General features: G+C 34.4%; 1 protein-coding gene across 4 annotated transcripts in view; it reads right to left on the minus strand.

Annotated features, from left to right (window-relative positions):
• The window catches only part of EIPR1 (EARP complex and GARP complex interacting protein 1), a 206,300-nt gene extending 191,136 nt beyond the window's left edge, over positions 1-15,164 (minus strand). The window contains exons 1-2 of one of the 4 annotated variants that reach the window (XM_074288043.1): positions 14,938-15,164; positions 837-920 (exon numbers count right to left, since the gene is read on the minus strand). In XM_074288043.1, the coding sequence (XP_074144144.1) occupies positions 837-920; positions 14,938-14,979 (126 nt within the window). In that variant the 5' untranslated portion in view covers positions 14,980-15,164. Of the gene's footprint in view, positions 1-836; positions 921-11,305; positions 11,325-14,937 lie in introns of those variants that run through there. The other 3 variants (XM_074288046.1, XM_074288044.1, XM_074288045.1) reach the window with 3 other exon arrangements.
• Between the last annotated feature and the right edge of the window lie 202 nt (positions 15,165-15,366).

Below are 15,366 nucleotides of genomic sequence, written 5' to 3' on the forward strand. Positions count from 1 at the left end.
TACTTTGTGACAGCTGTTCTTACTACCTTAGTATATGCTCTTTTCTAAAAGCTAAGTGAAATTCCTGCCTAATAATCAATGTGAAGCACATTAATATGAATTCATGAAATACTAGAAACCTTAACCCTGAGGGAAGCAGTTGATTCATTGCCTTCTGAGGATGGAACTTCCTCCTTTAGAGGAAAGGGAGAAGTGAATCTGAATCTAGACAACAGTCAGCATTTATTAAGCACTCACTATGTGATTGTAGATGAGAAAACTAATTAGAGAAGTAAAGAAAATTACTCAAAGTCATATAGCTAATAATTAGCACAGCTAATATTTAAACCCATTCTTCATAACACAAAATCAAGTGCTTTTTTCTCTATACCATGTTGTCCCAATTCAAAAAATACATTAAATAATTTGAAACTAAAAATTTAGAAACTGAAATTATTTAAGCCTAAATCAATAGATGATAATAACGAAAATCAATAATAATAAAAGTAATAATAGCATTTTATGGTTTGCAAAGCTTTTTACAAATATTATTTCATTTTATCCACACCACAACAATGTAAACTAAGTACTGTTATGTCCTTTTTACAGATAAGAAAACTGGGGCAGAAAGATGTTAAGTGACGTGCCCAAGGTCACATAGCTAGTAAGTGTCTGAGGCTAATTTGCACTTAGATATTAAGTTTTCCTAAATCCAAATCTAAAACATAACTGTTATGTTTTAGTCATATAATTTTTAAAAAAAATTGTCAAATATTATATTGGTAAGACCAAAGCAAAAATTTGATATAAGAAAAAGCTTAGTAATTAACATTCATAGATTTCTCAAAAACAATTACCTGATTATCATATTTAAGAGACTGTGTCCCAACCAAAAATCGAATGGCATCCGTTTCTGCAGTTTGAGGTGTTAAAGCACGGGCCTACAAAGGAAGGGAAAAAAGCAATAAATATTTATAAAATTTGATCCAATACATAAAAACCAAAAAACAAAGTCACTAAATTAGATTGAGACAACTCACAACTTTATATTTGTTATCAAGAGGAGAAAATCCTTTTATATGAAGTTCATTCTCAATTGGCCCTCTTTCATTCTACAGAATGAAAGAAAACCTCAAAGAGCTTATATTCTAATGAGAAAGACAAATATATATAGAGAAAATGTAAAGTACATAAATATAAATATATAGAAAGTTGTTTATGTACAAGGTAGTTTTGAAGGAAAGGCTCTAGCAGTTGAGAGAATATAAATAAATAAATAAATAAAATAAAACATTGTCATTGTCCTTAAGGAGCTTACATATTATCAGGAAAAATAACAAATACACATATAAGTAAATATAAAATATATATGAAGTAAATGCAAGGTAACTTCAGAGGGAGAAGAAATTAAAATCTAGCACCTAACCTAGAGGATCAGAAAAGGTCACATATAAGAAGATGTCAATATTTGAACTAAGCTTGGAAGGCAGCTCAGATTTGGCAGAGCAAGGATAAAGTTCTTTGCAGACATCTAAGACAGAACAGCCAGTACAAAAGCAGTGATGGGAAATACAGCATCATGTATGAATAACAGCAAGGTCATTTTGTCTAAACCATCAAGTCCATGAACGAAAGTAGTAAGCTATAAACTTGAAAAGGTGAACTAAAGCTAGATTGTATAGGACTTTAAATGACAGAGGAATTCTTATTTGACTCTAGAAGTAACTAAGAATCACTGGAACCTACACTAGGAATAACATGTTCAAAGCTATGATTTAGGAATATCACTCTGGCAGTTCTGTGGCAGGTAAAATAAAGGAAGAGATTTGAAACTAGGAAACCAATTATACACCTATCTATGTTAACATGTGTACATGTATATATGGCCATATATATTTATAGCAAGAAAACACACACATATATATATACATATAAAGTATCTCCCTATATGTGAGCATATACATGTGTATTATATGAGTATATAAATGTTGTTCTTTCTTCATTTTCAAAAAGGATAAATAACATCACAAGGTGATGTCTTCACTGGCAAGTGAATTGGATGTAAATGAAACAGTTATATAAAGTCATCAGACTCACTCTATCTTCCTGAGTCATCAAAGTCCAATGACAAGACAAAAGTTAAGACAATTAGTGATAGCCCAGGATGTAGTAGATGATCTTGTGTCTTTGGTCTGACCAGTCTCCAAGCACTCCACAACACCTGTTCAACTGCTTTCATGGCCCCTGGAACAAACTGTTCTCATCTGTCCATTCAGTTTGGGGAAATCTTCACATGCTTGGGATAGACATCCCCATAACTCAATGAGTTTGGGTACTGTCAGTTACCTCAACATGGTTAATCCAAGCTGCTATGAAGGTTTTACCAGGGTTTGGCCATTGTGCATGCTACAGTTTCTTGGAGCTACAGAAGAGGGTTGGATAAAGGTGAACCTCAAAGGTGGATAAGCGGCCCTGAAAAGGGGTTGGCAAATCCTCAAACCAGAGGTACTGGTATTCCTTGATATCCCATACACTAGATCTATAATGTCAAGACTACCAATAACCAGAAAACTGAACTTATTATCAATATAAAGAAAAATAAAAAGATGATATTTTTAAAGGATATTTGGGGATCCAGAAGAAAACAAATGAAGAGACAAACTATTTGTACTGAATGAGATCATGCTAATCAATGAAGCCAATTTTGTTTCAATTTATTTTTACCAGAGATAACTATTTTTGGACAAGTATGAAACAAAAATGGTTAAGTAAGTAAAACACAAGATAGTGAGTTAAACCAGATGGACTCTTAAGGTTTTTTTATAGACTGTGAGTGGTTAATTTAGTCTATACAGCATAAATAAATTAGCATTTAAATATTTTTAATATAATCAATGAATTTTAGAACCCTTTTGAGATCACCTAAGCACATTTATCACTCAATGACTTAACAAGTACTTATTAAGTGTATCCTATGTGCCAAGCACTGTTCTGAACTAAGGAAACACAATGAAAAATGCCTACAGGCGAGCAAGTTACATTTTAATGCAGGAGACAAGTAGTACACATAAAATATATGTAGAATAAATAAAAAGACACTAATTCTATGTAAGTGCAAAGTAATTAAATGAAAGGCAATTTGTAGGGAGGGTTCAAGTATAGCAACTGTAAGTTTTATGCTGAATGTTGTGTCTAAGCTACATCTTAAAGGAACAAAAGGGCTTGACTAATCCTTAAGAAATTTGTCTAACATTACATAGATAATTTAACATCAGAGTTAAAAAATGTAAGAACCAGTTAAAGACTATTTGAGCACCTACTATGTGTAAAGTGTTACACAATTAAGATGCTGTTAAAGATAGTCTTTCTCAAGCTGGGCCTTGATTATGGAGCAAATGTAACTGATGAGGATCACTAGAGGGCCAGTCTAATCTTAGCTTCATAATTTCAGAAGTACACCCACAGATGTACATTCAGACAAATCAAGTGACCCTTACCAAACTCAAAAAAGAATGATGTATAAACAAAAATATCAATGTTTATTCATTTTCAATCTGACATTTACCTAGCAAAAAGAACTGTACCAAGTACTCTGCACAAGGCTTTCTTCTCCAATAGAAAAATCTACTCCTAAAATAAAATTATGAAACCAGAAGTTTCAGCACACAAATTCAGCAAACATTATGCTAGGCATTGGACATACCAAAAAAAATTTTTTTAAAGAAAATGATTATCAAAGAATCTCTCAGTTCTAACTCCAAGGTCTTAGAGTCCTATCTTCACAGTTTTCCACTCTCTAGATTTGTACTCAAAACACTTGGATTTGAATCCTAACTCTTATGTTCTGGATGTCCTTTGGCAACTCTGTGAAATGAAGATTAAACTAGATGATTTTAAAGCTATAAAATTTTTGTAAGCAAATACAAGAGTACTTTGAGAAGGAGAATATTACTAAATTACCTTTTTTTTGTTTCCTCAGCACTTAACACAAAGTGTGGAACATATGATGTAATAAATGCTTGTAGTTTGTTTTGTTTGATTGATTAATTGGTAGGGCAGGGGAAAGATGTGTCTTTTTGGGTGTGTTGTGTGTATACACATATATATATAGTTACCTAGATTTTTGAAATATGGAGAGATATTGACTAAATAATGGTACAACCTGATAGACTCTAATAGAGTTGAGAGATCTGATTCTAAAGAATAATCATTAATAATTCTATGTCAATTATTAAGTTTATATGGTAAGATTCAAAAGCTTCTAAGTCCAAGACTAGCACTCTTGATATCATAATATAGTCTCTTAAAGGAAGTCATTTTAACTGGCAATTTGATTTATAAAGAGTCAAATAAAGTTATAGGCCTACTGAATGGGCTTTTTAAAATTTTACCCAGTAATAGAAATCCCCAATTTTGTAGATCCAGAAAGGTGAGTTCTCACAGATAGTAGCAGATCTGAGATTCCATAACTTCTCTGCTTCCAAATCTATCATTTTTTCACTATGCTGTGCCATATTCCCTTCTGCAGTATCTTAAAGACTCTTCATTAGACTGATGATGACTTTCCTCCATTTTTTTTTTAAAGCAAGTGACTTTCTTACTTGTGTGAGATGAGGAAAGAGCATTACAAATTGGTAGTGATTCTTTTAAAATTATGGCAGCTGTATTAGCTTCAAAATAGATTTTACAAAGTGCCAGATCTTAACAATTCTGTGAGACAAGTGTTATTATAATGCTCATTCTTACAAATGAGGAAACAAAGGTTAAGTGTCCTGACTTGAATCTCACAGCTAATAAGTGCTTGAAACAGGATGTGAACTTAAGGTCTTAATAATTCCAAGTTCTATGCTCTTTTAATTATACCACCTAGCTAACTTCTCTTTGTATATATCAAAATCCTCCCGTTCCTACACTATTCTAGTCCACATCCTCTATAAACCCTACATAGAGGGTCTAATCAACCATACTTAAAGCCCTTCCTCAAAATCTGATATTTCATTGGAACCAAGTCAGCACTTAGGCTGTCCATCTATGCATATAAAAATGGAGACTTTTTGTTTTGAGCTGGGTTTGGCGGGTTTTTTAAATGATGTTTTACCCTATGTCCAGTCATTAATAAAGCTTCATGATATCCCAGTCATTTCTTACAACGATAAGGTCATGGAGTATCATTGAACTATAAAAAAAACAATGGAAATGGAGAATTCAGAATGACAAAATTTTGTATGAACTCATCTAAAATGAAGTTCTTAGAATCAAGAAAACAATATGAAAAACGACTATAAAGTATATATAAAATCAACACTAAAAGATAAATGAACTGATAATGACTGACCTCGGCCTCAGAAAACAGATGATGAAACAGATTTCCTTTCCTCAGTAAAAAAAAGGGGGATCAAATGTGGTCACTATGCTTTTTTTTGTTTGTTTGTTTGTTTTTTGCTTATTTGTTTTTCTTTGTTATGGAGAGGATTCAAAATAGCAAAGACTGAGAGCCAGAAGAGACCTCTGAAGTAACCAAATTTAACTACTTTCTTTTACAAGTTCATAGAGGTCCAAAAAGATTAAAGGACTTTCAGGCAAGATTACAGGACTACTGTCTCAAGCAGGATTCAAATCCAGGCTTCCTGACTACAAATATAATGTTCTATCTACTATACCAAGCTTCAAAGAGAAGATGGTATAGATTACATTTTTGGAGAAATTGTATGACGGCTGACAAGATGAGCCCTACATAAAGGAGAAAACACATTTTGTTCTGTTACTGTTTGTTGCAGTGTCCCGAATTTCATTCAAAATAGAGTCCTGACCTTCTATTTGTCAAGATTTAAAAACTATAGAAACAGATATTAAAGTGTCAGACTAGCAGTGAAAAATGATTAGTAAGTTATTCAAAAATTATGATTCTACTTCATCTATGAAGGGTAATTATGTATTTGTTCATTTACCCTCATACCTTGATTATAAGTATTGACCTGGCTTAGGTATCTACTATGAAATTGAAGCAACCTATAAAGAAGACAAAAATATTACATTTAATGATGAGCTTTAATGATTTAATAACAATATTTAAATTTTAAAACAAATTTTTATCAAACTACATTATTGTTATACTTTATCACCTATTTCCTCCAAAACATTTTAAAATCTTCCAGTTCTGTGACTTTGTTCCTAAAAGTTTCCTACTTCATGTAGGGATTTGTATAAAAATCATTTTTTATTATTAGCCCCAGAACCTATGGTTATTTTCTGCCCGCAGCAGCCACTTATTATAGTTTATTTAATAAAATAATTAATTGTGACCAATATCCTAATAAGATTTGCTCTTGCCACTTATTATAGTTTATTTAATAAAATAATTAATTGTGACCAATATCCTAATAAGATTTGCTCTTGCTTGCTGATGAGGTATGTAGATTGGATTTAATTTGGTACTACAAACCTAGAAAGCTTGTACTATAAATCATTAAAAAAAAAAAAAAAAAAAAAAAACCACATTGTCAGATTAACATTTTCCTATAAGATTTGAAGGCAATAGTTCTCACATGTAATTTTCCCCCAAAAGAAATTCACAACTCATAATACGGACAGGAAAGATCAAGTCACAGAAATCCTTTCAGGATCTTAATAAGGTCATAGATTCATGGATTTAGAATTGGTAAGAAATGTTAGCAGCTATCAGATCCAACTCCCTCATTTTATAAGTGAGAGAACCAAGATCCAAAGAGGTTAGTTGATTTGCTCAGGGTCACATATAAGATATAAACTCGTCTTAACTGCAAGTCTAATACTCAATTTACCACAGCACAAAGATCAAATTAAGCATCAGAGTTTTAATATTTGTAAAACTGGTCTAAAATCAATGATAAAAAATGCTACTAACCTCCTAATAGAGACATTATAAAATAAATATGTAGGATCAAACATATTTTTAAACATGACTAATAAGGGCTTTTTATATTGCTTAACACTCCATATGTATAAAAAAGATTTTGTTTTTTATTCTTTTTTCCCTTGTAGAGAAGGAGAGAGGAAAAATAAAATGTTCATTAATTGAAAAAAAAAATGTTTTATGTTTCTTAGATTCTTTTTCTTTTTTTCAAATTGATATGTCCTTTCCATAAATGGAAAGAAAAACTAAGACCTTAATTTTGAGTAAGTTACCCAAAAAATGAACTGTTCCAGGAAAGCACATTTTTAATCTTATAAACAATTTTCTATAATGCTTTACATTTTTAGCTATTTTATTAATGAACATTATATTTGATCCCTAAAACTCTAAAGAAGGTAATCAAAAGTGAAATGTTTAGGAATTAAATTTAAGCCAACAAACATTTATTCAAGGGTACTTAATAAGAAAGGCAGATTACTATATGATTCTTGACCTCAAGAAGTTTACAACCTAGTTAGAGAATATTTCACTGGCATGCATAAAAATAAACTATAATATAATATAAAATAAAACCTAAGTACACATCTGAAGCATGAAAAAAGTTTATCAGAAAAATTCTATCTACTTCTGAGCAAAAATAAATTTAGGCAATATAATATTTGTAAACACAAGCAAAATGATTTTTCCTTTGGAAAATTAAAGACAGATCACTTAAGATGTGCTAAGCACTCTCGTAGTCATTGAGTATACAAAGACAAAAATGAAAGTCTCTACTCTCAAAGAGCTTACATTCTAATGCACATACATAATTATATATAAAACTAGATACAAAGCAAATACAAGCCAACCTTGGCAAAGAGAAGAAAAGAAAAAAGATTGGGGAAATAAATTGAGGAGTGGAGGTAGAAGACAACTCCAGAAACAAGAAAGACCTCATGCAGAAGGCATCACTTCAATCTTTTTTTTTTTTTTTAGGCTGGGGTTAAGTGACTTGCCCAGGGTCACACAGCTAGGACGTCTTAAGTGTCTGAGACCAGATTTGAACTCTGGTCCTCCTGAATTCAAGGCTGGTGCTCTATCCACTGCGCCACCTAGCTGCCCCTCATCACTTCAATCTTGAAGGAAATCAGAAATTCTAAGATACAGAAGGTAAGGAGGAAGAATATTCAAGACAAGAAAGATGGCCAGTACAGGACACAGATCCTAAAGATAATTTAGTGATTCTGATATACCAAAAAAGTCCAAATAGAACATAGAATGTATGAAAGGGAATAACATATAAGATAGGATGCATCCAGGTTCTAGTGTACATTGAATTAATTAAAACCAACTAAGTTTATACTTGATCCTAGAAACAACAGGAACCTACTAAAGATTATTGAATAGGACAACATAGTCAAATATGCCCTTTAGGGAATAATTTTGGCTGCTGAGTAGATGTACTGAGATGGTGAGGCTTGAAGCAGAAAGAGTAAAGAGAAGAGCAATACAACAATAGTATATATTCTCTTGTTATCTTTTCCCATAAAATAATATTCCAACATAATCACATACTACACTTTGTTCAGTCATTCTTCAATAGATGAACATCTCTTCAATTTCCAATTCTTTACCTGAGGGCTGTTATAAATATTTTTGTAATATTTCTTTTGGGATTCATGCCTAGTAGTGGTATTTTAGGATCAAAAGATGTACCTTATAGCCCTTTAGGCATAGTTCATGTCTTGTGACCCATATCACAACCAATGTCAACCCATGTCTTCCACTATCCTCTAAAAGGTAGTAAGATGGTATGTAATGGAAAAAATCTTGGATTAGAAGTCATCGAATTTGTCTGTAGTTACTGTCTTGATAAATAAAATGAACATTCTTTTAAAAGCATTGATGAATCATTCAATATGGGTATAGAAATCTATCTTAGAGGAAAGTAGAAGGGGAAGAGATATGAGAAAGGGGAAGAGTGATAAAAGAAAGGGCATTTGAGGAGAGTCGGGGTAAAAGGAAAGAGAATAGAATAGACGAGGAGAAATACAGTTAACAGTAATTGTAAAAAAAGATTTTTGAAGTTTCTCTGATAAAGGCTTCATTTCTCAAATGTATAGGGAACTAAATCAAATTTATTTTTTTTTATTATAGCTTTTTACTTACAAGACATATGCATAGGTAATTTTTCAGCATTAACTCTTGCAAAACCTTCTGTTCCAACTTTTCCCCTATTCCCTCCCCTAGATGGCAGGCAGACTAATACATGTTAAATATGTTAAATACAATATATGTATATATATTTATACAGTTATCTTGCTGTATAAGAGAAATCAGATTTAGAAATAGAGTAAAAATAATTTGAGAAGGAAAACAAAATGCAAGCGAACAAAAACAGAAGAAGTAGAAATGCTATGTAGTGGTCTACTCTCGTTTCCCATAGTTCTTTCACTGGGTGTAGCTGGCTCTCTTCATTACTGAACAATTGGAATTGATTTGGTTCATCTCATTGTTGAAGATGGCCACGTCCATCAGAATTGATCATCATATAATAGTATTGTTGAAGAGTAAAATGATTTCCTGGTTCTGCTCATTTCACTCAGCATCAGTTCATGTAAGTCTCTCCAGGCCTTTCTGAAATCCTCCTGCTGGTCGTTTCTTACAGAACAAAAATATTCCATAACATTCATATACCACCACTTATTCCGCCATTCTCCAATTAATTGGCATCCATTCAGTTTCCAGTCAAATTTATTAAAAAAAAAAAAAAAAAAAAAAAAAAAAAAAAAAAAAAGGGCATTCCCCAATTGATAAACAATCAAAGGAAATGAACTGTGCCCAAAGGGTTATAAAATTATGCATATCTTTTAAGCCAACAATAACACTAAACATAAATCCCAAAAGAGATTAAAAAAAAAAAAAAAAGGAAAAAGACCTTTATGTACAAAAATATTTATAGAAGCTCTCTTCTCAGGCAAAAGAATTGGAAATTGAAGGGATGCCCATCAATTTGGGAATGGCTGAATAAACTGTGGTATGTGATTATGTTCGAGTATTATTAGGGGCAGCGAGGTGGCGCAGTGGATAGAGCACCAGCCCTGAATTCAGGAGCACCTGAGTTCAAATCTAGTCTCAGACACTTAACACTTCCTAGATGTGTGATCCTGGGCAAGTCACTTAACCCCAGCCTCAGGAAAAAAAAGAATATTATTGTTCCATGGAAAATGATAAGCAGGATGCTTTCAGGAAAACCTGGAAATTCCCCCATGAACTCAAACAAAATGAAATATATTGTGCACAAAGAAAATCAATGTTGTGGAATGATCAGCTAGTTAAGACTTATCTATTCTCAGCAATATAAGGATCCAAGACTATTCTGAAGAACTTACAATAAAACATGTTATCCATACCTAGAAAAAGAACTAGTTGTGTTTGAATACAGATTGAAGTATACATTTTTTTTCTTGAGGATTTTTTTGGGGGGAGAGGTGTCTTCTTTCACATGACTTTTGTGGAAATGTTGTGCATAATGTCACATGTGCCTTCTCAATGTAGGGTGGGGGTACAAAGGAAGGGCGAGAATCTGGAACTCAAAAGATTTAAAAACAAATGTAAAAAAATTAATTTACACATACCTGGGGAAAATAAAAATAAATGAATGAATGATTGAATGAAAGCATTAGTGAATTTATAGTAGTCCATCATCATGCATTTTCTCAATCACAAGTACCCTAAGCAAATCACTAATCTTCCCAGTGGTCCAGTTTCTTCACTTCTAAAATGACAGTATTGGTTTGGATGACCTTCAAGATTTCTCCCAATTCTGAAACATTAAAGTAAAATTTTTCCAGTGCCCAAAAATCTTTATTTTTCTTCAAGCCCTGATCTTTAATTATACAGCACATAGGACCATAACTTAACTTGTTCTATTGTCTAATTCTAAGGCATAAGTCTTTTCTCCCCAATTATATTGTAAATTCCTCAAGAGCCAGGAACTGTTTCTGAATCAGTATTTGATAAAAACTTGCTAGTTAACGGACTGATGTAATCATAAAGGTTAAGAGAGTAGAGGTCACAGGAAGAGGAAAACTACTTTCACCTTTTTTACATCTCCTTAACATATTTGCCTCCCCAAACACTGTCAATCTGAACATCACTATAGTTAACTAGGGATTTACTTTACATTTATTTTATAAAATTGGTACATATTTATAATGTGTATATGTTCCTCACACTCACAACCCATACCCATAGAATAAAAGTTCCTTAAAGGCAATTTTTTTTTTTATTTGTGCTTGTATCCCCATCATCTACTACTATTCCCAACACTTTATAAATGCTTGCTAGTTGACTTAAGTCATAAGGAAAACAATTTTAAAAGGTTTGGTAGGACTCATAGGAGGAAGGCAGAGCAAGAACCATGTAAGAGGTCAAAGGATTATATGAGATTACCTAGGACTGATCTGGTACTGGTTTTGGCTCTGAACAAAATCAAACTGTGGAATAAAAACAAACAACAACAAAAAAAGTCAGAAATCACACTAACTTGCTAATTCTCAAACCAAATCTCAACTTTGTTTTAGAGAAACAGAACAAAAAAAAAAAAAAAAAAAGAATTTCTTTTAATTTCTAGTAAAGGAGTTTAAACTGGAATCAAATCCACATATTTTCTAAAGCCACAGAACCAGTACAAAACAGGATTAACAAAATAGTTTATTAATCTAACTAATATTTCATTTGGTTAAGGGGCTTTGGGGAACTAATACCAAAATCTACAATGAGCTTATTTTCTCATCAAACTCTATTACTTATGACAATCCCAGAAAATATTTACATTAATTAAACACAAAAAGCATCTATCAAGATGATCACAACAAAATATGAAATGTTACTCAACTAATAATTATGTTCATCATATGTTTGTATTTGCTACTTACAATTTGTCTTCTGCCATCTTCATCATAAAAACTCAAGGCCCTGGCTCAGTACTTTAAAGATAGAAGCAGTATCCTTAAACTTAAGGAAATTCTTCAAGGTCACTAATCATGCCAAATCATAAGGGGATAAACTTTTTTGATTGACAGCACAGGGAAAAAGCAAAGAGCAGAAGTTGCATAAAGGCAAATATAAACTTGACATCAGAAAAATGTCTCGAAGTTAGAACCATCTAAAAGTTGGTTGCCTTTGAAGATAGTAGTTTCCTTCTCATTGGAGGTGTTCAAGAAAAAGATGGATTACCACTTGTCAGGAATGTCATGGAGGAAATTCATATCTAAGTTTGGGATCTATTAAAATGTTTCTTAAGTCCTTTCAGCCTCTGAGATTCCATGAAAGTCAAAGCACTTATTTTAATCCTCATCCTTGACTTTTCATCGTACTGTTAACTATCTCCTCCTGTGGAAAACTTTTTCCTCCTGATTTCTATAACATCATATTTTCATTGTTAGCCTTTGATTCAAGTAAATGCTTCTTTTCTGTTTTTACCACTGTTTCCTCATTATCTTTCTGCCTTTTAAACATAAGTATTCTCCAAGATTCTGTAATTGCCTCTTTCCTCCTTGCTGTTTCCATAGACGTCTTATTTAAACTGAAATTTTCAATTATCACATACTTGATAGAATTCCAAATCAGTTTTTCCACACTTGAGACTCATTCTCAGAATTCCAAGTCACTATTTCTTAAGTCTTGATCATTATCTTGGTCTTGATGTCCTAATGACAACTCAAACTCATGATAGAAACACATCAGGAAATTGAATTTCATGATTAATCTATATTCTCACACTTCCCCAAATAAAGAGCAAAATGCTGGTCATGCTTTAAAAGGCAGACATATATACTACCAGAAAATTCTATTAAAAAGGATAAAAAAAGAATCATCAGGTTTTGCAGTGATAGTGTGAATGCATGGAACAAACCCTTGAAGGAGTATTCCAAAGAAATGAGAAAAAAACTAAATCATTACAATTAGTCAGTCATAATTCATTAGGAAATATTATGTGCCAAGCACTGTGGTAGACACTGGAAATACAAAAACAAAAATGAAACAGCACTTGAGATTAAGAAGCTTACATTCTATTGGGAAAGTCACTATGTAGCATATAATCACAAACACAAGCCCACGTTCATACGAGTAAACAGAATGTAGAAGTTTTAGGAGGAAGGATAGCAGCTGGGTGAATCAGGGAAGTCTTCATGTAGAAGATGTTGTTTGAGATGAATCTTGAAGGAAATAAAAGACTTTAAAAGACAAAAGAGAGAAAAAAGAAATGCATTCCAGGCATGGTGGGGTGGCCGAGCTAGACCCAGAAACTGGAGATGGGAGATGGAGGATCATGAAGGCCAGTTTAGCTAGATCATAAATTGAAGGAAGGTAGTAATGTTGGAAAGCAAGGTTGGGAGCCAAGTTATGAAAGGCTTTAAATACCAAACAGAGGAGTTAATCTTGGAAGCAATATAACTACTTGAATTTACTGAGGGGGAATAACAGTTTTAGACCCTAGCTTAAGAAAGCTAGGAAAGAAAGGTGGGATGGAATGGGGAAGAGTCTTGAAACATGAAGACTAATTAAAAGGCTATTTCAACCATCCAGGCAAGAGATGATGAGGGACTGATCTAAGGCAATGGCAGTGCCGGTAATAAGAAGTGGTCAAAAATATTATGTTCCGCAAGTACAAAACATGCTGGAAGAAAACTAAGAAACTCTAGTTCTGAGAGCAATGAGAGTTTAAAGAGGGTCAAAAAAAAGTAGTAGAATAATAATAGCTGGCATGTATATATTATATCGTTTTAAGATTTATGAAACATATGCAGAGTGAATGCCTATACATTTATTTATTTATTTATTTATTTATTGCTGAGGCACTTGGTATTAAGTGACTTGCCCAGGGTCACACAGCCAGGAAGTGTTAAGTGTCTGAGGCTGGATTTGAACTCAGGTCCTCCTGAATTCAGGGCTGGTGCTCCATGCACTGCACCACCTAGCTCCATACACATAGGACCTCAATTTTAATCCTCATAACAGTATTATGAAGCAGACTGAGGGCTATCTCCAATTATCCAGTTCTATATCTGGTCACTGGATCCAGAAGGATGTGGAACTTTCTAGTTGAGGGTGGAAACTTCTCCCAGCCCTCCCTCCCTCAAATCTAATTCACTTGCATGTCATGGCCATCTTCAAGAACACAGGGCGAACAACATGAGGTAGATCGGGTATATGGTTTGCAGTTTATAAATTAAAAACTTGAAAATCCGAGACTTTAAATAACTTGTCTGTGGATGTTGTACACGCTTTATATCCAGCATGCTTTCTACCATCCTATGAAGCTTCTGCAGAGAAATCAAGCAGTATGAAAATAAGGCCACCGATTGTGGCTGTGCGAATTTCGGCAAGACCCTTCCCATATTTGAGACAGTTTGTTATAGTTGAGATAAAGTGGGTCTGTAAGCCCATGCACACTGTGTGATCCCGAGCGAGAAACTTAACCTAGCCCCCTCTCCACAACGCTGCAGAGGAAGCACAGCCTGCACCGCCGCAGGGAGTTTTCCCATCTGGAGTCCCCTAAATCACCAAAGAACTTCCGATCTCTGGTAACACACTAGCTGGTGCAGCTGAATGCTGGGGTTCAAATCCCAGCTCCTCCACCTGTTACCTGGGAAAACGGGCAACCCACGTAACTCTCCGGATCCCAGCTTCCTTACTGTGGAATGAGTGGGTGGGCTAGAAAACTTCTAACGAGGCAGCTTTAGGTCTGGGATTCTGGGATCTCACAGCACTGCATGGCGGGAGAAAAGCACTCTACAAACATTAAGGAAAAGGGAACTACCATAATCACCACCATCATTATTACTAGGAGAGGCTGGGTCACTTTAAGTCTCACTTTCCCACTGTATAAAACGGAAACGCGGAGGGAGGAGGTTCTCCAGCGTTCCGAGGGTCGGACTCCTCCGTTCTGGAAGCCGGTGGGACCGCAGTCCTGAATGACCTCCGGTCCTTTCCCAGTTATCTCGGGCGATCCACCTCGCCTGTCACTCGCACTGGACAGGACCTGCCTTCCCTCCAAACCTCCCTTCTAAAGGACTCACCTGAAATTCCAGCCCGTAGATCACCGGTGCATCGTCCTCCATGGCCCTTCTGATCAGGACACCTGCGGCCGATCCTCAGGGCTCCTCAAGCTACGTCAAGACGTTCCTGGAGAGTCATTCGTCCCAGTTCATTCTCTTCCCAGCTTTCTATCCACCTTAGCCCGAACTGGGCTAATTTTGGCCCCCGTCGGTTTCCGTTGCTTCTCACTTCCGGTATAGTCTATGTGCGGTGTTTCCATGGCTTCCTAGCGGCAGCCAATAAGAGCCCAGGATTCTATGCGCGTGCGTTCGCGTATACGTAAACGCGCGCCTGTGCCTTCTGGTTCCGTAACCTGTTGCTGAGGCAGTTGTCTGCACTGATTCATTCATTCATTCATTCCTTCAATAAACATTTGTTAAGCATCTGTTGTGCGCTAGGCAATGTTATAG

This window comes from Sminthopsis crassicaudata, chromosome 2 (assembly GCF_048593235.1).
Source record: "Sminthopsis crassicaudata isolate SCR6 chromosome 2, ASM4859323v1, whole genome shotgun sequence".
NCBI lineage: Eukaryota > Metazoa > Chordata > Mammalia > Dasyuromorphia > Dasyuridae > Sminthopsis > Sminthopsis crassicaudata.